The 24111-nt window shown below is 41.4% G+C and overlaps 1 protein-coding gene across 5 annotated transcripts; it reads right to left on the minus strand.

The window, feature by feature from the left end:
- Nucleotides 1-926: 926 nt before the first annotated feature.
- On the minus strand, nt 927-22957 carry LOC137259793 (sarcoplasmic calcium-binding proteins I, III, and IV-like). Of its 5 annotated transcripts, XM_067797405.1 has the most exons (8): nt 15624-15741; nt 14430-14650; nt 7810-7871; nt 6699-6751; nt 5790-5913; nt 4823-4951; nt 4041-4153; nt 927-3165 (listed from the first exon to the last, which is right to left on the minus strand). In XM_067797405.1, the coding sequence occupies exons 2-8, from the start codon at nt 14456-14458 to the stop codon at nt 2935-2937; spliced, it is 741 nt and encodes a 246-aa protein (XP_067653506.1). In that variant the 5' UTR covers nt 14459-14650; nt 15624-15741; the 3' UTR covers nt 927-2934. The 5 variants fall into 5 exon arrangements, with proteins under 5 accessions (XP_067653506.1, XP_067653505.1, XP_067653508.1 ...); XM_067797404.1 differs by lacking the exons at nt 14430-14650; nt 15624-15741 and adding an exon at nt 22866-22957; XM_067797407.1 differs by lacking the exons at nt 14430-14650; nt 15624-15741 and adding an exon at nt 22171-22540.
- Between the last annotated feature and the right edge of the window lie 1154 nt (nt 22958-24111).

Below are 24111 nucleotides of genomic sequence, written 5' to 3' on the forward strand. Positions count from 1 at the left end.
TTCAAGATCTGGTTTAGAATTGAGTGAGGTGGCTTAGTGGTTGAAGCTTCCTTTCATCACCCAGAAGACTGGTGTTCAATTCTCCTATGGGTACAAAGTGTGAAGTGGTGTTCCTGTGATATTGCTGGAATAATGCTAACACTCTCATGATGTCAGTCACTGGATTGCCTTGTCCAGACTATTGTGATATTGCTGAAACATTGCTTGATTATTCATGGGTCAGAACCCATGAAGGTCCAGGGTAGAATAGGCCTTATGCTGCCATAAGAGGTGACTATGCTAGTCGTAAGAGGCGACTAACAGGATCCGGTGGTCAGACTTGCCTTCTTGGTTGACACAGGTCATCAGTTCCCAATTGCGCAAATCGATGCTCATGCTGTTGATCACTGGATTGTCTGGTCCAGATTTGATTATGTCCAGACTGCCACCATATAGCTGGAATATTGCCGAGTGTGGGGTACAACTAAACTCCCTCATGGGTCAGATCCCTGATTTATTTATGTATCCCACAAGGCTTTATGAGCAGCAAATCTGATCTATGGATTTTCCAGAGTTTCCCTTTAAAGTGTCCTAGGTGTAGGTATTGTCGCGGCCACATGGGCTTGTATTGCTGAAAATAGTATGTCCTGGGATACAGTGATATATATATATATATAACTAGACTAGACTATAACTAGACTTTCGAAGCTTTCTTATCGCTAAGATAGTCGTAAGTTAATGTTAATGTATGGCACTTACGACTATCTTAGCGCTAAGAGAGCTTCGAAAATCTAGGCCTAGGGGAGACAACTCACAGACTAACTGCATGGACCATTGACGTTTGCGGCATAAAACAATATTCTACCAATCAGTAGAACCTGGAGTAATGCCTCAGTAAGTGAGTATGGTTTTACGCCGCCCACTGCCCCAAATGATGACTAAAGACAGTAATTTACAAGGTTTATTTTATGAAATGACCAATAAGACTTTCTACAATTTATGTACAGTGGAGGTCATAAATAAACGTCCGTCTCTCAAATGTTATTAAGATAGTGATACATGTGTTCATGCATCTTTAAAACATAACAAACATTATTCACAATTGTGATGTGCTCTGTGCTCTGTTTTTCAGCAGAGAGTACAACACTGGAACTTCCAGTACTGATCAAACCAGTGTGTATTTAGCGTTAATTTGAAAGATAGAACAGTGGTGATAGTTTTTATGATATCGGCAAGACAATTACAGTTCGAAGTATCTGTGACAAAAATATTTTCCAGAAGTGGAAGAGTTTATCCCATGGTTCTTTGAGGACGGAAAACTGGTGAACGAGTGGTCCCAACCGGTGTATACGAAATAGTTGCCAAAGCTTGCTAGCCAGTCGGGCTAGCTATGCATGAAAGTTACCATCCAACAATATATTTACTAGTTCGAAATTCGAATGTAGAGATGTTTTTTTTTTGTTTTTGTTTTATGAGTATGATGAACATTTTTTATCAGGACATAATCACGCATGATTTAGAAATGTGTTATAGCGTAACAAGTCGGAGAGAGTGATATTTTCACAAAATGACCTCATGAAAATTCACCAGTGACTCTGGACATGTACTACCCCGACTGGAGTTTTACTAGCCAAGGGCTAGCGAGTCAGTGGCTGTTTCGCATGCTAGTCTCGACAGCTTAAGACTGATGCGGTTGTTGTTGCTTTAAGGATGAACAGCTTTGTGGCGCTCATTCCCAACACAGGATGAATGATCCTTGTTCATAAGCATACGTGTGTACTTTCTTGTGTGCGCTTATTAGTGAAAGTTATATACATGTAATTAGAAAGTGTCGAGCCATTGAAGCCAGTCTGCATATGTTATTTAATATGGGGATCTGGTTATGCTGAATGAATACACGTGGTGCAGTGTGACCTGATAGACACGCTATCAAGGAGGAAGCAAATACGGTTGTCTGAAGACTCAGAAAGGAAAGGGCTGATCTCCAAGACTTCTTCAAAAGGATTTTGTGTATTTATTTGTTAGTGAGGGACGGTCATGTAATATTGGTAAATGAGTCAGAAGAAATTTGGAGGCGGTTCCAAAATATTTGACAGTGTTTGGGGAAGCATCATGAAAACATTAACGTTCTGTTATAAGATATACAGTTCGTTCGCAATTTGTCATATGGATGTCACCTGGAGGTCATTCAGAACCATAACACCAAAACACAACATTGGTTAGCCAAACAAATGTCACAGAATCACTGTATTGGAATCCTTACACGCAAGGGGCATAACTTTGCACAGTCCCACCTCAGACAGATATGCAAATCTATGCACAGATATGACTTTATCATAGTCACCACGAGTTGTAGCCTCAGACAACACCAATACAATGTGAAATTCTACGAATGTTTTTCGAAAATCCATTAAAATTTGGATATGTGCAAACATATATTTCCGTCGATTAAATTAATTTTTGCCAAAGAGAGACAAGAAGAAATGTAATGCTAATAATTTTGAAATCTGCTGTTGGTTATGTGAACTTAATTGATTTGTGTCATATTATCTTTCTCAAAATCCATCATGATTTTAAGTATTTAGCGGGCTACTAATTTTGTGGTCAACCTACTAATTTTGATCCCTGAAACTACTATCTGCAGCACTTTGGGGTTGGCATTTCTGTCAGATCGCTTCACGGTAACACACCAACATAGTGTTACAGTTTTAGTAAATGTAATAGACAGATGGCTTGGTTAACCAATTAAAAAGCACGGAATCACTTAAAGAGAATATCGGCAGATCCTTACAGGTAAGGGAAATAACGCCACAGACACCCCACCACAGATCACTTTGCGACCACACTCCAACATAGAACTACAGTTACACAAACTGACGTATTGTTCATGTGGCGAAATGATACTCCTCTAGTCTCGAGATGAACATCCCACATAGCAGGTGCGCGCAGGTGCGCTCACTGTAAAGCCTGTCTCTTGATCCTCGGTATTTCTACCCCTTTGCTGCCCCTCCTAGCCCGGGACGCCGGCTTCGCCTCCTCTACCACGGGAGCGATGAGTTGGAACTGTGGATCCTTGTGGCTGAAGCAGGCGAAGATAAAACGACCAGGTCCGAATGGTGTCCTTCCTATCAGGAAGTTGGCAAAGATCTGCTCGTAGCTTGTTGCGTCCAACGGGTAGTTACCGTTCTGCAAAATGCGAAAACTGAGTCATTTCGTTTAGGCTTTGTTTGTTGTTTAATATCTATAATAAGTTTTATACATTAGATATTTTGGTGTACGGTGACATACTCACATCAGTTATCTGGTCTATGGCCTTCTTGACCTGTAGTTATTCATGCTTTACTCACATCAGTCATCTGGTCTATGGCCTTCTTGACCTGTAGTTATTCATGCTATACTCACGTCAGTCATCTGGTCTATGGCCTTCTTGACCTGTAGTTATTCATGCTATACTCACGTCAGTCATCTGGTCTATGGCCTTCTTGACCTGTAGTTATTCATGCTATACTCACATCAGTCATCGGTCTATGGCCTTCTTGACCTGTAGTTATTCATGCTATACTCACATCAGTCATCTGGTCTATGGCCTTCTTGACCTGTAGTTATTCATGCTATACTCACATCAGTCATTTGGTCTATGGCCTTCTTGACCTGTAGTTATTCATGCTTTACTCACATCAGTCATCTGGTCTATGGCCTTCTTGACCTGTAGTTATTCATGCTATACTCACATCAGTCATCTGGTCTATGGCCTTCTTGACCTGTAGTTATTCATGCTTTACTCACATCAGTCATCTGGTCTATGGCCTTCTTGACCAGTAGATATTCATGCTATACTCACATCAGTCATCTGGTCTATGGCCTTCTTGACCTGTAGTTATTCATGCTATACTCACATCAGTCATCTGGTCTATGGCCTTCTTGACCTGTAGTTATTCATGCTATGCTCACATCAGTCATCTGGTGTAAGGCCTTCTTGACCTGTAGTTATTCATGCTATACTCACATCAGTCAACTGGTCTATGGCCTTCTTGACCTGTAGTTATTCATGCTTTACTCACATCAGTCATCTGGTCTATGGCCTTCTTGGCCTGCGTCTTGGCCTCATCTGGTTCCACATCACACATTTTTTCATAGAAGTGAGCGAGCTCGTCTTCGTCAATCTCGTTATCCCCTGCAACATGCATATGATCAGAGTTAGTACAGCATATTGTCTGAGCAGGCCATGCCAGTGTCATAATATGCCAGTGATATAGTCTAGACAAAATGGGTAAAAGAGTTCAGTTTACCTGTTTTCAGCTTCTCATATTCATTTCTGTCAGTGCCCCATGGATATCGACCATTCCCTGCTGTTTAACCACACTGATGATAATGATTATGATAATGTCGTGTCAGTTCTGCTAATGTCTGCCTTAACCTCTACCGCCCCACTGATCTTACAGTCCTAGTGATGTCTGCATTCATTTCTACCACCCTACTGGTGTTAAGTTCTACAAATGTCAGCATTCATCTCTACTGTCCTACAGGTGTTCCAATTCTACTCACGTCTGCTTTCATCTCTACCTTTCAACTATGTTACAGTCCTACTACAGTGTACCTTCATCTATACCGTCCTATTAATGTTACAGTCCTACTGGAGTGTGCCTTCATCTCTAACACCATGCTGATGTTACAGTCCCTCTGCAGTCTGCCTTCATACTACCACTCTGCTGATGTTACACTCTTACTGCAGTCTGCCTTCATCACTACCGCCTTACATACACTACAATCTTACTGTAGTACTAATTTCTGCCTTGATCGTTACTGTCATCGCTGACCCTTCCTCCCTGAGGTCTCGACTCACCATTCCTGTCGATCATCCTGAAAAGAGTCTCTGGCAGCAGCCTCATCCACACCGGGAAGTTCTGCATCCCCATAGTGCACGGCAGCAACTTCTCCCACATGTTCATCCACTCCGTGAGAGTAACCTCCTCTGCATGAGCCACAACCACAACATGATCAAGATTATCCCCTGGCTCCTTCAGGGAGAGGTAAAGACTACGTACTACTGCTACTGCTACTACTACTGCTGCTGCTGCTGCTGCTGCTGCTGCTGCTACTACTACTACTACTACTACTACTACTACTACTACTGCTACTGGTGCTGCTACCACCACTACTACTACTACTACTACTACTGCTACTGCTACTGCTACTGGTGCTGCTACTACCACTACTACTACCACTACTACTACTACTGCTACTGCTACTGGTGCTGCTACCACCACTACTACTACTACTACTGCTACTGCTACTGCTACTGCTACTGGTGCTGCTACCACTACTACTACTACTGCTGCTGCTACTGCTACTGCTATTGCTGCTACCACTACTACTACTACTACTACTACTACTACTACTACTACTGCTACTGCTACTGCTACTGCTACTGCTACTGCTACTGCTACTGCTACTGCTACTGCTACTACTACTACTACTACTGCTACTGCTACTGCTACTGGTGCTGCTACCACTATTACTACTGGAACTGCTACTGCTACTGCTACTACTGGTACTGGCACTACTACTACTACTACTACTACTGCTTCGACGACGACGACTACTTTTACAACTATTTCACCTGATACTAAAACTCCTACTACCACTACTGCTGCTGCTACTACTACTCTCACTACTACCACTACTACGACTCTTTCTACTACTGTCACTACTACTACTAATGCCGCTGCTGCTGCTAAAACTGCTATTCACTACTTCACTGCCGTTAAAACTACGAAATAGAAACTCATTTCAAGAATAGTCATACTCACGCTTCGGCTCTGCAGAATCCCCTTCGACCCGCTTAAACAACACTTCGAAGAAGGCTTCGTGGACTTCAGCTGACTTCAGAGCCTGTTGAGAGTTCTCCGTCCATCCGGTGAAATCCAGGATACGCTGAAACACAGATGATAACACGATTTTACGAGCGCTTCCAATCCAGCTGATTTCGCACATGGTTTCACAAAGCCAAAACATTTCGTAAAACGTTATCACGGGGTCCCCCACAGAACGCTGACATTTTCATGGAATATGTGGTTGTGAGCTTTAGAATAGCCAATGTGTAAATATGTCGGTGACAGTTTATGGGTAATTTAGGAGACAGTTTGGCAAGGGTATTAGGTTGTTTTTGACATGTCAGTTTGTGCCGGCCAACAGTCAGTAATTTTCAAAATTGCTGGAGCACGTAAATAATACAGAATAGACACTGTATAAACCGGCAACTGTCTTTTCCGATACTGTTTTGTGGTTCCCCGAATAACTCCACACTGTATTGTGAGTGAGTGGGTTTTGTTTTACCCCGCTTTTAGCAATAACATGGCAATATCGTGACGGCGAAAACCTTAAAATGACTTCACACACTGTTCCCATGTGGGGAATTGAACCTGATTCGTGACGAGCGAACAATTTATTCTACTTGACTTTTCCCTTCCACCACCTTCATATGGGTACAGCGTGTGAAGTCTATTTCTGGTGTCCACCGGAGTGATATTGCTGCAGTATTGCTAAAAACAGAGTAAAACCATATTAATCTAGAGTGCTCACTTAGTGCCAGTATTTTGATACGGTGTATCTATCGTATGACAATTTCAAATGATAATATACATTTGACAAGAGTTATGGTTGCTCTGGCTTGCCGGTCACAAAAACAAGGACAGGGTAAAGGTACACTATACTGTTACCTTCTTGATGAACTCAAGGTCACGCAGCTCAAGTTTCCCGTTTCCATCTGCGTCTGAAAACAAGTTGAGGACACGGTCATAAACTCCTGCGTTTTGAATAATTTACTTGTGTTACTTGTGTTGAATGTTACTTATTACTTCAGAATGACATGATCACATACAGACACCTAAATCATATGATCGTGGGCTGGAATCCCGATCTGATTGTAATTTCAAATAACAGCACTACGCCCTTGCCCATAGATTTCAGAATAAAACCCGAATAAAACTCACTCACTTGCCTCTTGACGAGTAATATTTTGACAATAAAACTATAACGAACTGAGACAAGGAAGAGTGAGTGAGTGCGTTTAATTTTAAGACTCTCTCAACAATTTTCCAGCTAACTGGCAGCTATCTCTAAAAATCAAGTTTGGACCAGACAATCCAGTGATCAACAGCATGAGCATCGATCTACGCAAGTGGGATACGATGACATGTGTCAACCAAGTCTTGTACCTGCCCACCCGATCCCGCTAGTCGCCTCTTACGACAAACATGACCATAGGTTAATGAAGATCAGATCTTCACGGGAGGAATTCATCTGTAGTAGTCTCCCGTATTTACAGTCAATCAACCCGAAAGTGATAATGGGAGCCCGTTGATGAATATACTTCAGCTCTCAGACACGTATTGAAGAGTAAGTATGGTGTTACGCCGCATGTATTGATATTCCTGCAATATCACTACAGGGGACACTAGAAATGGGACGTGGACGTATTTTGAACATATAAGCTGGGTAATGGGTATTCGGGTATAGAGAATCTCACAGGCAACAGTGACAGCAGTCTTTGCCTATGCACTATAGTATCCATACTCTTGTGACTTCAATCACTGAAATATACACTGCTACTGTCCGACCAGCTGTGATGGGCAGCGGCGGTGATGTCTGCTTCTTATAAGAGTGTTCTCTTGTCACGACAAACAAGGGTTCGATTCCCGACATGGGTACAACGTGGGAAGCCCATTTCTCGTGTCCTCGAAGTGATATTGCCGGAATATTGCTAAAAGCGGCATAAAACCAGACTCGGCGTGCAGGTTGCAGTATTGGTAGTGGGTAATGTTCTCTCACCAAAAAAGTTGAAATAATACTCCAACTTCTCAATCTGGAACTGAGACAAAAACATCTTGCTGCTGTAACAGAAAAGGAAACACAGAATTACGATCATTCCATATGGAACAAGTGTATTGATACGAGGGGATGTCAATACGTTTTGAGCCTTGCATAGAAAAACACCAAATATTTGTATGAACCACATTTATTTTTCAACATAGACCCCTTGTGAGTCAAGACACTTGTTCCATCTTTTCTGCCAGTCGCTGATGCCATCTCTGTAGAAGGCTCCATTTTGGTCCTCAAACCAAGCCTGAGTAGCAGCAATAAGCTCATTATCATCCTGCAATCTACTAAGTGTTTCTTGAGATTTGGGAACAGATGGTAATCACTTGGTGCCAGGTCTGGAGAGTAGGGGGGATGCGGCAAGATTTCGTACCCGCATTCCTGGACAGCAGCGGCTGCAACGCGAGAGGTGTGTACTGGAGCATTGTCTTGATGTAGAAGAATACCACGTCTGATCTTGCCCCGGCGCTTCTCCTTGAGTGACTGTCGCACTTGCCTCAACAAGTTAGCGTAATATTCCCCATTCATTGTTCTTCCTTTTGGTAAACAATCTATGTGGATGACGCCTTTGCTATCTCAGAAGACTGTCGCCATTACCTTCTGCACTGATCTGGAGGCTTTGAACATGAAGGGGAAGACTTCCCATAAACTGCTGAAAACCTTTCTTCAATGTTCTTCGCCGAGTTTCCTTTAAGAACTAAAAACTTAATTACTTCTCTATACTCAATTTTATTCATTTTCACTGTCGTGAGAGGGATCTCTTTCTGTCAGTGTGAGCTGTTCAATAACTTCTGAGAGTAGGATACCAAAACTTATATATCACATCAGCTACACCCCAAGGTTCAATGTCGTACCATAAGGCTGTGACACCTGGGTATGAAAAATGCCCAAGGCTCAAAACTTATTGACATCCCCTCGTATATACATGTACATTGTATGCATGCATGTATGTATGTATGTATGTATGTATGTATGTATGTATGTATGTATGTATGTATGTATGTATGTATGTATGGATGGATGGATGGATGGATGGATGGATGCACGCACGCACGCACGCACGCACGTATGTATATATCGGTATGTATGTATGTACCGGTATGTATGTTTGTGTGTGTATGAGTGTTCGTTCCTGTGTGGAGTGCAATACGTGTTAGTATTGGTATCTATTTGAGTAGGTAAGTGGGTGCGTGGGTCAGAGAGTGGGTGGGTGAGTGAGTGAGTGGAGTCGTGGGGTGGGTGTGGGTGGGTGGGTCAGTGAGTGAATGACACATAGAATTACGATCACCGTATATGTATATGTTTGTGTGTGCGTGGGTACGTGCGGGCGTCCATGTTTCTGTGTGACTGTTACTGAAGTAGTGTTGTGGTTGTAGTATTGGGATGTACGGCAGTGTGAGTGAGTGTTTCTAATGTATGTTGCACACTCGTACACACATTATTCGTGTGTTTTAGAGATTGCATTCCTGGGAACAGGTCGGATGGAAACTGGAACTTTAAAGTGCATATTTTTTAAAAACTTGATGGAGGGAGCGGACATCACCAGCCCAAAACTCCCTCTACGTGTGGTTTCAAACAGTGATCAAACTATGTATTCGAATGGCGTTTATGTGAAAATACATATCCACCGAGTGTTGGTTTACTGAATGGAGTTTACTGAGTTATAGTATATTTTTTAAAAACTTTGGAGTTATAGTAACTGAGGAACCATACGTCCTATATGTCAGTCACGAATTCAGCACAGAAAGGTCGACATTTACCAACAAACAAGCAGCTGAGACAACCACGAAATATGTCGACTTATTTGAGGGCATTGAGTTACAACTACAGATCGAATTTTCCGCTGACGTCATGACAACACTACATTCTATTAACAATGAAAAGCCCCAAAACTCTTCAGTAAAGACGTGCAAGGTTCTCAGCTGGTGAAACGCATCGTGTTTCAGGTCAAGGCTGAGCAGGGGCTGATGTCACTGTCAGATCCGATCGCGTTCCCATTTTGCGTCGTGATAAGTAAGGACGCCTAAAGCTGCCACTTTTGTAGCATAAAATACTAGTTGCTGTTTCGAATATTTTGTCTGTGCTTGGGCGTTTTTTGGTGGTACATCACATCATTTCCTTGTTACTCCGAATATTTTCTCGTTACTTCGACTCTTTCTCATTTAATACTTCACGTTTCTGTCACATTTTGAAATTTCGGGTATTTACTTGTTGCTTCGGGTATTTTGTAGTAACTTCAATTATTTTGTCGCTGTCGCGGTTAATTTTGCTTTGCTTCAAGATTCTTTTAAAAATATGATTTCGTGTTTTTGAAAGAAACTATACGTAGCGAAAGAAAATATCGTAGCAACGAGAAAATGAATAAAATACCGAGAAATTACAATGATTGACAAATTTCGACGTGACAAGACTCTCGTTAAGAAATATAACGTTATTTTTAACTTATATGTTCCTGCTATGCCAAATGGTGATTTGATTGAAATCATTTCATTTTTTAAAGTATCATGGACACTTTGACTTTTTGAGTTTTCTAACATACTGAACAGCAAAAGAAACGCAACCTTGTCAAGTTTTTAAAGTGAAGACATAAGCATGAACGCTTACTTTTATGCGATTTCCTTTGTTCGAAACTTCTGTTTCTTATGATCTTCAGTACATTGCCTGAGTTGACTATATCTCTGAATAACGGTCTTGCTATCAGTACAAACGAAATAGAAACAGCTTGAACGTGACAACCATGGCTAAGAGGTCACGGCCAGTCATCTGCAGGTCAACTGGATGAATAATAACAGTTATACAATGACCGGTTGGCCACTATAGCATGATAGTGTAGAGAGGTACGGGATACTATAGACTGACCACACATCTGTCACAAAGCCACGTGTGACAGTCTGACCAGGGATCGACCTTCATGGGTCAATAGAGAATGCTTTGTGCAAGAGGACTGGACCTTCAGACAGCGTCTAGGCAGGCGGGCTGGGGATAGCCTTTGTTACCCGGCTCATGCTGCAGTCTCCTGAGGTTAACCATTTTGACGTTTATGGGGAATAATATAAAACATGTCCTCAAGGGACAGCAAAACAACCAGAATGAGAGAGTGAGTGAGGTAAACTTTAAAGTCACATCGGCAATATTTCAGCTATATCATGACTAAAACACGTTGTAAATTCTCCATAAATACATTTAAATTATGACACAAATGGGTACGAAGGACAGCTAAACCAACAAGAATATCATAGTAATTTAGAAGTATAAGTAGCATCTATATGTAAAATTTGATTTCAAATGCGGACAAAACAGTACATAAATGGGCTACAGATCGCCAACCACAGAAGGTAGATCACCATACTAGAGACTAAGGGGAGTTACAGTACATTTGCTTCTGCATGGACCCTAGTTGGATTTGCACCATCCCTTCAGCTGTTTGCAATTTAGACACATCTAGCCAGAAATTAAAATTACACATATGCTACCAGTGGTAAGTTTTTATGTACTTTAAATGTTTCCTTTTAGGAAACAACTAGAATATCAGTTATATTCAAAACTAACAGTTAATGCTATGAATGCAAAAACAGGCTACAGATCACCACCAACTGATTCCATATTTGGAGAATAGCTGGTACAGCCTAACACAATACTCTCCCGGCCTCAGTGTCGCTGTGACTATAATGACAAACCAGTGTCAATGTGAACAGGCGATAAAAAACAAATTGTTCGTTAATCACTGATACAGATATTTTCTACAAGGACACTGAATTAAACTATATATTGTGCATTTATATAATTCACATTTACTACCGTCATTACTAAAGTTCTTTAATTTCGTCTTAAAGTTTCACGAAACAAAAAAAGTCTTAAAGAGTGTCAGTGACTCGTTCTGGGAGACAATCTGCAAATTCAAAGGTACAGATAAGGGAGAATGGAATACCCTCTCTACAATACAGGCATAGCTGGACATATCACACACACCAAACACCCATTTCATGTCACACTTGCGGGACACCTACTGTGTTGTCATACGTTTGTCGTATAGGGCACAGTGACCCGTCCACACTGACCCGCTGTTTCAAATGTTACTTTGCAGGCAGTTATTCCCTACTGGTAAACCAGGGATAAACGCACACCATTCATCCAAGCTCTCTAGATAACTAACACTACATACAAGGCTCTCTTTCAGATTTCCAATGACATTAGAAGCCGTATGTATTTATGACACTGCTCTAATAAATCACAGACATACCACTGACATACCACTGACATACCACTGACATATCACTCGTCCACTAAAATATGGCATGACGCTGGTTCACGGAAATATTACATGACAATGCTCCATTAAGCTATAACTTGACATGGCTCAACCAAACATGACATGACACTGCTTTACTATACTATGACATGACAGTGTTCCACTAGATATGACATGACGCTGCTCCAATAAAATATGACATGCCTCTGCCCTACTAAAATATGACATGGTACCGGTCCACAATTAATAAAATGCGCAGACGGTGTAGTCCAGCTGTTTCGTAAGAGTATTATGAATGCATGGTAATAATTTTGTCGATTACTTCCATTGTAGGGAGTAGTGTGGTGCACTACAACAACTACACCACGGTATTGTTAAGGGGGGGCCTTAGTCTCTACACTTACAACTGCATACTGTTAAACGTGTCAATATATACAGATATATCATCAACTGGCAATGCATACTGTTGAACATCTCAGTACCCACAGATACATCATCAACTGATCAACTGGCAATGCATACTGTTAAACGTGTCAATATATACAGATATATCATCAACTGGCAATGCATACTGTTGAACATCTCAGTACCCACAGATACATCATCAACTGGCAATGCATACTGTTAAACGTCTCAGTATATACAGATATATCATCAACTGGCAATGCATACTAATAAACGTCTCAATATATACAGATATATCATCAACTGGCAATGCATACTGTTAAACGTATCACCACCTACAGATATATCATCAACTGGCAATGCATAGCATTAAACTTCTTCAAGGGTAGCCTTGGTGTGTATAATTAACTGGACACGCTTCAAATCTCGTGTCGTATCCAACATGCAGCATGAAACAGAATGTCATGTAATACAACACAGCGGGCAACAATTCATAAATACCGTGTAAAAGTCCAATGTATGGAACATAAACTGTAAGCTACAAGGTAATCAAGATATAGCTATATGACGGAATATGTACATACATTTCTTGAACGCTCGTTCTGCCTGCCTCTCTCCTTCCGGGTAGGTTGTAAATGAAAAAAATCCCCTCAGCTACCCCGGGGTTCAATGCTGTCACGTGTTACCTTCCCCATAAAGGTCAAAGGTTGGGAGAAGACAACTGACGGAGGGTGAGATAAAACTGAGATGACGGTCGAGTTCAAGTGTGTGGGGGCTGTACATGATGGCGTTTTTTGACATATGCCGGTTTTAGAGTGTTAGTCCACCCATTGGCCTTGTCGCCGATAAAGACAGGGATAAAGATGTGCACACTCATGAATGGACAAATATATAATGCCCATTAAATGTTTAGATTCAGCAGAGTAAATATCGCCACTTACGTCAAGCAACACTTCCAAACTAATAAAGCCGAATATCCCACACTGTTTATAGGTACTGTTTACACATGAACTGATGCTTTGCAAAAAGAGCGTAAAGATTGTCACGGGTTTAACAGATGGTAAAAATCGGTGAAAATTTGCGAATTGTTAATAAAACGTTACAGCCAAACGCAGCTGTTTATGCACGATATCTGTTTTCCAGCCATGATCCTCGTGTAATTCATCTGCATAAAGTTTGCAGCTGGTTGAAAAGTTAGCTGAGAAATCAGTCTACATTGTAACCACATACACAGGCCTCATAACATACTGTGAAGTTTTGAAATGAGACTAAACTTTATGAGAAATATGTAATAATTTTGACCTCGTGTACATAAGCAACCGACTTTGCTCGTTCTCGAGTTGGGTGTGCAAAGTTAAACACTGATAACGGGAGACATCTAAAAATTGAACAGTCTGAAATGGTATACACACATTGTTCATGTAACATTGTCGAAGTACCGTACCACTTCACCATTTCATGTCCATCCTTAAAGAATATTCGAAAGAAATGCATACCAAATAAATATTTAGTTGGGCCTTCAGTGCAACAAATTGTTCGCTTTTTTGCGATCACAAACTATCAAGTTTTTATTTATTATCTTAAGCTTCAAATATGCCTTCCAGAGCAGAAATGAAATGTATGTCTTGTGTTTAATTGATCCTATACTGTGCCATGTGCACTTTATGTATACGGGACTATGGCCTTCCACACAACAAACATTTGAATTTGAATAACTTACACACAACAGTCGACCAGTCAGCTTGTTATGCCTTGATAACAACCCTCGGGGAAACAACATATTTACTTTTGAAACAAGACCAGACGGGGGTGGTCACAAAGTCAGAATCTAAATTCAGAATCACAACCATCGTCACATTAGAAAACGAAATGCATTACACCAATCATTTAGAAACAAAATATTTCTTAATATACGCACTCTCTCTTTTCGCCGCTGCCCGCCCCCATTGTTAGCTGACACTGAAATCTCTTGACGTTAATAAATCCAGGCGGATGATATCATTAATATTCGCAATGCCTGGTAAAGACAGGGACTTCAGACTTGTCGTGGAGCAGTTGGTTTTATGTAGGTGTATGGCTGCGCTTGCCTTCCCGTGCATTGTGTTCACTCTGAACTGCACCAACATGACTGGATCCTTTCTGACAAATCAAAACGTGTGAAAGAAGATTATTGTGCGACCTGGTTATTGTATAAGAATAACATGAATATTAAGTCCAGAGGTTGCAAAAAGATTTCATTCAGGCGTGAAAGTCTAAAACTTGATTCCGCCGTGCAGTTCTGTTTTGGCAAACAAAGCTTTCACTGCAGAGGACCAGTTGATGTGTCTACAGGCAAACCTTTGAGAATTACTGTTCGTGACATTACACTTTTTTAAGTATGCAAATATTCATATCTTACCAACCACTGAAACGTGTCAATATTCCTGTGTGACGTTACGCACAATACGCGTACAGCTAATGTCTCCTACGTTAAAATAGCGAACCAAGATAGCGGTCGATCACTGCAGCAATGTCCTCGCTATGTGACGCCAGAACAGTGCTTTCCCTTAGCTATGAAAAGCTGCTGACGACCCAGAACCATGTTTCAGGATCCTGTTCAGAATGTTTAGACCCTAAATTATAATATGGAAACTGTGATCTTAGATTTGGGGGATGAATACCCTGTCTGCCATAAAGACCTCTAGAAAACAACATCTGTAGGTCCGACTGGTTTTCAGTCGGTTACGGGCCTAGGACCGACGTTAATTCCGAACGCTAGAACACATCACATGAGAAAATAACCCGAATATTTATGACGTTAGAATAGCGCAATCCGTCTTTCACTCTTTAATTTGTTCGATCCCATACCATTCGATCAATCTTGGAAAGTTCTGCTTGACACCCAAACAAGGCTAACACACAAATGAAGGTTATTACAATTGTAACAATCCCATAACAGCAATATTCCCGCCATGTGACCTCAGGACGTGATGACCGAAAACAGTGACCCAAGGGTGTCGTCGATCATTTTTTAAAGCTGCCTAACACGGTTAAAAGTACTAAACTATTTGTTGCGTCACTTGGCTTTTCTGCCTGGGTCCCAGTAGTGGCACTCATAAATTAGCATACTTACGTGAAGACGTAAATCAAATAAATCTCTGGGCCTAATTGTACCGCATGCTGTCTATGGACAATCACTCAACACCTTCGTGTTGTTGCTCCCACACGTTAAGGTTTGTAGACTAAACACACAGCCAGCAAGTGGTACAGTTGTAGGTTATGCAAACATTATAATCTGCACTTGGCCGTTCTGCGTGATCATGGGCTGCTGTGACACACGCTCATTTGTGTCATGACATGTAGATACTGTTGCATGTGCAAGCTTACTGCATACGTCACTAACCTGGTAAAAGAGTGAGTGAGTGAGTAGTTTTACGCCGCACTTAGCAATATGTCAGCTATATGGCATCGGTCTGTATATAATCAAGTTTGTATCAGTCAATCCAGTGATTAACAGCATGAACAACCGATGACATGTGTCTACCGATCCCGTCGCTTTTTATGGCAATCCGGTAAGGATGTAAACAATGGAGGTACGTTTAGTGAGTGAGAGAGCTTAGTTTTACGTCGCTTTTCGCAATATTCTAACATTGTCTCGGCGGGGGACTCCAGAAATGGGATTCGCGCATTGTACCTGTGGGAATCGAACCTGGGTCTTCAGCGTGACAAGCGAACGCTTTAACTACTAGGCTACCCTATCATACCTCAACATTAAAAGGAGGTAAGTATACAGAAGTGTAGTAGATTTAAACCTCATTTACCAGGGGAAACAAGTGTACAAAAGGGGGATCAGACGTAACACATCATTATTCCAGCGTGTTAAGCATACAGACATGTCAGCAATTTCTTAAATGCACCAGACAAGAGCACAAGCGTAGAAACAAGCCCTACCAGAAAATTAACAGGCGTTTTAGAGTGCATTAGAGTGCAGAAGTGGGACCAGCCGATACACTTCTGCCAGTTGAGGACTTTGGTTGTACGTCGCATTTATCAGTATTCCAGCAAAATGACGGCGGGGGAGACCAGAAACGGGCTTCACAAATTGTACCCAGTTGGGGAACAGAACCCGAATCATTGACGTATGTGCGAACGTTTTAACTACAAGAAGACCCCAAGGAGGGTCGCGAGGTGTAGGCCTACAAAACTGGGAGCATCTTTTACCCTCGGGTAGCTCAATGATTTAAGCATACAGACTTTGGACAAAGGTCTTCGTGAAATACCCAAGGGAAGTAAGAATACACAGCAATACATCTTCTCATGTTGCTGCGTCCTTGGCCCGGGTCTCCAAACGTAACAATAGTCAGCCCACGAATGGAAAGTTTTTTCTACATGCAACAGTTTCAATGTGGTGGTGGGTAGTCCTGTACACAGAACGCAGGTCAAAAATCAAACAAATTTAAGCAAAGTGAGGCCCGGACAGTCCTTTGATGGTTGACGGTGTTTAACAGGTTGATTCCTGTGTTTCTAGAACGTCAGTCCTGCCCCACAACGAAGCAGGTGGTGTGTCGTCCTGTACATAGAACTTAGGTAATAAAAACAGGTGAAGTTAAAAAGGTGCACGGAGAGTCCTTGGATGGGTGACCGTGCTTTGTAGCGCGACTCCTGAGAGTTGGGGTGTGTGTGTGTGAAGATCAGGATGTCATCAGCCGTATGCAATAGGATAATCCACACTTCATGGAAATATTACTATTATTATTAACCTCGTGTGATTCTGCACCATTAATATCATATATCATATATCATATATATATTAGGAATAACAGTGGTATTATGCCAGCCCTTGGCGTCCATGTCGCAATGGAAAATTACCGCAACGATCATCAGCGAAATGTTAACCTTGAAGGATTTGCATCGCGTGTGTAGATTTTGTGGTAGTCGATCGTGTATTGTCCTAATTTGCATATTTATCAGACTTCTTTATTGCAACGATAACATCCTCCATTATATGATAATAATAATTGATTTCAATGGTTGGGTGATATGACTGCTTCATATTACCATGGCTCGTTTAACATAATTATGTAACTGGTAACATATGGAGAGGAGATCCTCATTTCAACATACATTTACGCTTTCCTGTATAGGCTAAGCATTTGTTAACTGGGACTTCATCCACGCATTGCACCCAACTAGTAAGAGTTATTTGCTTCACAGAAAGTATAGCATTGTATGAAATAGCGTGTGCCCCGCTGCCAGTTATATAGCGGTCTTACACCTTCATTTTATGGCCGGCCCTCTGCGACTTTACATATGTTTTACAATATCACTGACTACATGAAATGTTTCGAAAATATTTTACAAATGTGGTAGTTTGACGACGTCTGTATAGTTCATGATCAATCAAACCGTAGCTTCCAGACATGCCACCCCATTTATTTCCCTGGCCTTTCCGTGACTGTCCAGAGAATGCGTCCAGCCAATGAATAATGTGGGTGACCACCGGGTTATGGTTTTATTAAATTTATTTTCGCAGATGTTTATGTTTACCTGACTACAAAGTAATTCATTGATTACATTATTTTAACACTATATGTTAATTTCCTATTTTTAATACAAGGCTGGTTACATGTTAACAGGGCCGGCAACATATTTTAGTAATTAGTCCCGTGGGATTGCTGGTCTTTTTTGAGTTTCATACACTGAGTATAGTGATATAAGATCTATTCTATGGATAGGTAACGTTAAATCATTTGTTTGATAATGGTGTTAGGATCTAAACTGTAATGGAGAAGCTGTCTGTTCATAAAAGTGGCCGTCCTCGTCATACCAGTTTCCAGATATTACGGCAAATACATGTTGATAAAACTATAATCTAAGTTTACAGTAACATGCACGGGTTATATATGGAACAAATTCTCTGATACTCTATCCACTGTGAAGTTACACCACTGGACAGTGTCCAGTTAGGACGTTTGAGTAGGTAGGGAAAACGTCCCTGATAGTTACACACACACATGCACACACACACACACACACACACACACACAGAGAGAGAGAGAGAGAGAGAGAGAGAGAGAGAGAGACAAACACACACAGACACACAGACACATACAGACACAGACACAGACACACACACACACACACACATACAGACACAAATACAGACACACACATACATGATCCGTGAGGGTACCGGGTAGAATAGGCCTTCAGCAACCCATGCGTGCCATAAAAGGCGACTCGGGTGGTCAGGCTCGCTGACTTGGTTGACACATGTCATCTTATCCAAGCTGTGCAGATGCAACTGAATATCGGACTGTATGGTCCAAACCCAACTATTTACAGGCCATGCAGCTGGACTATTGCTGAGTGTGGCGTAAATCTAACCTCAGTGACTCACACACACACACACACACACACACACACACACACACACACACACACACACACACACACACACACACACACACACACACACACGCACATACACACACACACGCACGCACACACACACACACACGCACGCACATACACGATTGCATACCTACCTACCTACCTACCTACCTACCTACCTACCTACCTACCTACCTACCTACCTACCTACCTACCTACCTACCTACCTACCTACCTACATACATACATACCTACCTACATACCTACCTACATACCTACATACCTATACATACATGCCTGCCTGCCTGCCTGCGTGTCTGCCTGCCTGCCTGCCTGCCTGCATGCATGCATCCGTCCGTCCATCCATCCACACACACACACACACACACACACACACACACACACACACACACACACACACACACACACACACACACACACACACACACACACACACACACACACACACACATACATACATACATACATACATACATACATACATACATACATACATACATGCATACATACATACATACATACATACATACAAGCAACTGCACAAGGATCATGCATCAAATTGATGTGAAGCATGTGCAAATATCACGCATGGTAACAGGTGCGTTGTGATGTATAGCTTTGTTAGAAATGAACAGTTTTCACTGAGTTGCGTCATTTAATGAACTCATGAAAATCATCTTTTCAACCTTACAAATTTTACTGACAATACATGATCGAGTTCATGTGTAAATACTATCTTTAACCAGCATGGAATAGTTTGCAAACTCTAGTTCAGAAATGCTGACTGTAGTCAGTAGCTACAGTTACATTAGTGAGTCTAAACTTTGGGTCTGGAGTTGAGATGAGAAAGTCACCTGCTGCGATCAGCAGAGCGTGTGTTCCATAATGGACAAAAGCTTCTACCTGCCCAGATCTTTGTTTAAATATGGACCAATGTTCACTGCTATGATACATGTAGACACTGAAGTCATATGACTGCATTTCATTTGGTGCTTACAACATATTTATGATGCACATTCTATAAGTTTTGTCACGGACTGTTTATTTGATGTGCACAACTTCATTTTAGGAATTTGGATATTCATGTTTTATATTGCATCGGCCAATATTCCATGTGTCTATAGTCTGTTAACCTGCATGTCAAACTGCGTCAAACTATCTGTATGATGGACGTGTGAAAAAGCAGATGTGTTTAATGTTGTTGGTTTTTTTTGTCGTTTATGGCCGCCGTTGTTTCCACGATTTCAACTTGAACTCAGCGTGGCTTATCCTTGTGTGTAAGATAAAGCTATTTTAGCAGCGGAAACCGATCATTTCGTGACAACCACAGAAGAATCTAATGCATTTGTGATGCTTGTATTATATACTGAACAGTGCGATACAAAGCTTGCGAAGAAACCTTAAACGAATAAAGGAACACCTGTTCTTTCATGTTTCCCTCGGTATATGTCCCCGTATGTTCCTGGTGACTTTGTGTATGTTTGCCACAGACAGAAATACTTCTTGACAACCAAAAACGTGGCGAATGCATTTTGGTATAGTTGCATTATATATTCTCGTGTATTTCTGATGACCCTGTGTGTGTACACACAGTGATAGTAGAGCCGAATGTGTTCACGCTGTGTGTAACACCTGTTACCACGGCTCTTGCACAACAATTTATCAGTAATCATAATGGCATTATTCTGCAATAATGGTTCCTATGTTCCATTAGCCCGCAAGTTGTTCTCTTTATTGGTGCAGTGTCGCACATCCGAATCTTAAACTTCATTGAATCATTTCTAATTAATTGAGGAAAATACTGAAAAAATGTCTGATTTTATGAAATGAGGAAAGGCTATACGCATGTGTGATGACAGGTTCGTTTATTGTATGTCTGATGTGCGCGTGCGATATTTTGTTTGGCATTATGTTCTCCAATTATCCAAGGGGTAGTGGAAGCAGGGAAAGGACAAGAGGTCGCTGTGCAAGGTCGTAATTCATTGGCACGTCTTCAGCCAGTAGTTAACCTGATTGTTTTTTTCAAAATTAGACTGACATTTAAAACAAGCATAACTGATGCGCAGGAATACACATACACATGTGGTGTGGTGTGGTGTGTGTGTGGTGTGTGGTGTGTGTGTGTGTGTGTGTGTGTGTGTGTGTGTGTGTGTGTGTGTGTGTGTGTGTGTGTGTGTGTGTGTGTGTGTGTGTGTGTGTGTGTGTGTGTGTGTGTGTGTGTGTGTGTGTGTGTGTGTGTGTGTGTGCACTGCATTTTCACCCGCCCTAGTTTCAATGGTCAGATAACAAACTTTCAGGCCTCCCAATGGAAAATTCAGTGGTCCTACATGTTTGAGCGCTGGTGATCCGTAAACATTAAACTGTTCAAATACATACTCTTAATATAAGGGATGACACGCAAATTTCTAAAGCATGAAAGCTGTAACATTTACAAATGATTCCTCATCTATTTCCTATCAAGTAAATACGATTAGAAATGTCACTATACTGTACAACTGAAAGGAATGTATTGGAAACACTCTGTAATGAAGCATTTCCTGTGGTTTCAACTTTTGAACTCACATCTGTAAATGTCAGCAAATCAGGATATCGGGTTACTTGAAAGGTGCTTGTGAATACAGGGATATACGATGGCCTTATGTTTCAAAGGTGAAGTTTCAAATGAAGTAAGCGTTCAGAGATCGATGCTCACGCTGTTGATCACTGGTCTCTCTGGTCCAGACTCGATTATTTACAGACCGCCACCATATTGCTGGAGTATTGCTGAGTGTGGCGTAAAACTCACTCACTCACTCACATATCATAACCGAATTGTATCTATACTCACAAAACGATCACAATCTACAGAGAATTAATATAATGAAAAAGACTTATGAAATGCCCGGATGCATGTATAGTACAGGCTGAAGCGAAGGAGCAATAGTAACGCAAATTACAAAATACAGTTACACTCCCCAGTGAACAGCCATTCTTCTGCATTATTGCACAGATTGTGGCAAATGGGCAACAGAAATGCATTTCTCTGAACCCTGTTACAATGTACTGTCAACAGTCACTCGATCTGCTGATGCGTTTTATTTTTTTTCAGATTTAACTGAACATTATATTCACAATGGAAATGAAGTCCTGAATACAGAACACGTCTAAACGCCTCATCTAGGCTGTCACATGATTATGGTCTAGAATGCCTCTATGGCCACCTAGACAATTCGATAAGGCTGTGGTAACAGAATACTGAAGGGGACATATGTAGTGTAGGAATTTACCTTTTTTATCTCTCAAAGCACTTAACTGCTTTCGTCACGCAGAACGTAGTCGTTGTTAGTCCTTTGCTCACAGTGTCACGTAACGCCAGTGATGAAATGTTGTCTTTACACAATGGATAACAGTGGCGATTAAAACCGCTGAGAATGTAGCTGAGTACACTCACGGGAATATATGGGACCGGATGAAACAGCTCAAGGCCATCCAAATCGTATTTTGCAGAGGGTGTGTTATATTTCAACCAATCGTTCCATGTTTCGCTCTGTTAAGCAAACGACCTTGATCCCTAGTGGAAATAAGCTGGATCTATTCATATCGCCCTGACTAAAGTCGTTCATAGCGACATTTTGGACGAATAATACCTGGCGCTCTAGTGCAGTTGCATTGATCGTCCGAAAAAGAATCAATTATTCATTCGCTGCAAACAATAAGCATCCATAGTCAGGGCTCGCTGTAAAATGTATTAATGCGGTTGTTTGTCAACGAACATAGACTACGTGCACATGTAGCATAATACGGTAAAAGACTGACCATGTGTAACTAAAAAATGCGTTGACCACTAAATAAGACATGCTGTTTTCAAACCACAACAGAGTGATACAAAACACCGAGCGACAGTTTACAGATGACACGGCCTTCAAACATACATTGACTAAAGACAAACATCTTTGAAGGGCAGTTAGAAGTAGATTTATACCTGTCAACTTCTTTACTTTTCGGAGATTGCTTTGGGCGAACTTCACTTTCCATGTGCCTTCTTTCTCGCTCCCGACAGTTTAAGTAGATGTCCCAAGTAGATCATCATAAACTGTTACATTCCATTGCACGTGATATGTATTACTCGGCTCTAACCGAACGTGACATGAGTGCATTTAGTTTGCAATGTCTGGGCTGTTGGTTTTGAGATATTTCGACCTCCATCCATCTTATACAAGCCTCACATGATGTACTTTTTCTCATGATCATTGTTTGTCTGCCAACAAAGAAGCTGATGAGCAACAATAAATCAAAATGCATCTTGAATGACAGATTATATAATGCGAAATAATAGTAATTACCATCTACAGATCACGCCTCTACTGTAATTATTATCTTCAGCACATTTTGTTCAAAAAAAATCGTGCATGACTAGTAGAACGGAGAAACTGAGTTGAAAACTTCATCATTCGTGTAGTAATATGGAGGGGATGTTTTCGGGAGGTATGTTTTCAGGGTACGCTGTCAATATAGGACGTGCCCACAGCAACATGCGTCATCTGTTCTCCGTGTTATAACATAAGAACACATCTGAATTCTCTTGATTTTTTTCACAAGACTGCAGTTTTCCTATTACCCTGGGGCGGGGGATGGGGGTGGTGTAGGAGGGGTCACGAGTGTTTGAATGGCCATTATTCAATAACCATCAGGTGAAAAGAAGGGGTGCTCACCACTGCAACCCCCTCTTGTTCCCCTCTATGAGGCCTTACGAGGTTGTTGCATAACCTCCGTGAAAACAAATTCAATAGTTCTTTTATCACCCTGGTTGCCTCGAACAGCGGAGAGAGAAACTGTATTATTCACTCGTTGAGAGTGAGCCAACGAGTTTAGTTCTACGTAACGTTCAGCAATGTTAAAGCTATATGGCAGTGGGCTGTACAGAATCGAGTCTGGACCAGAAAATCCAGTGATCGACAGCATGATCATCGATGTGCTCAAGTGGGAACCGATGTGTCAGCCAAGTCAGCGAGCCTGACCTCCCGATCCCGTTACTCACTTCTTACGACAGCATAGTCGTCGCCTTTTGTGGCAAGTATGGGATGCTAAAGGCCTATCCTGGATCTTCACGGATCTCCACACGTTGTGCTTGAGTACATATAAAAAACTGTTGTGTCGAACTTTGAATCGTCAATATTACTGTTGTTTCGAAGTAACCGTTTGTCCCGTGCAAGCTCATTATTGTGTCA

Source organism: Haliotis asinina, chromosome 13 (genome assembly GCF_037392515.1).
Source record: "Haliotis asinina isolate JCU_RB_2024 chromosome 13, JCU_Hal_asi_v2, whole genome shotgun sequence".
Taxonomy (NCBI): domain Eukaryota; kingdom Metazoa; phylum Mollusca; class Gastropoda; order Lepetellida; family Haliotidae; genus Haliotis; species Haliotis asinina.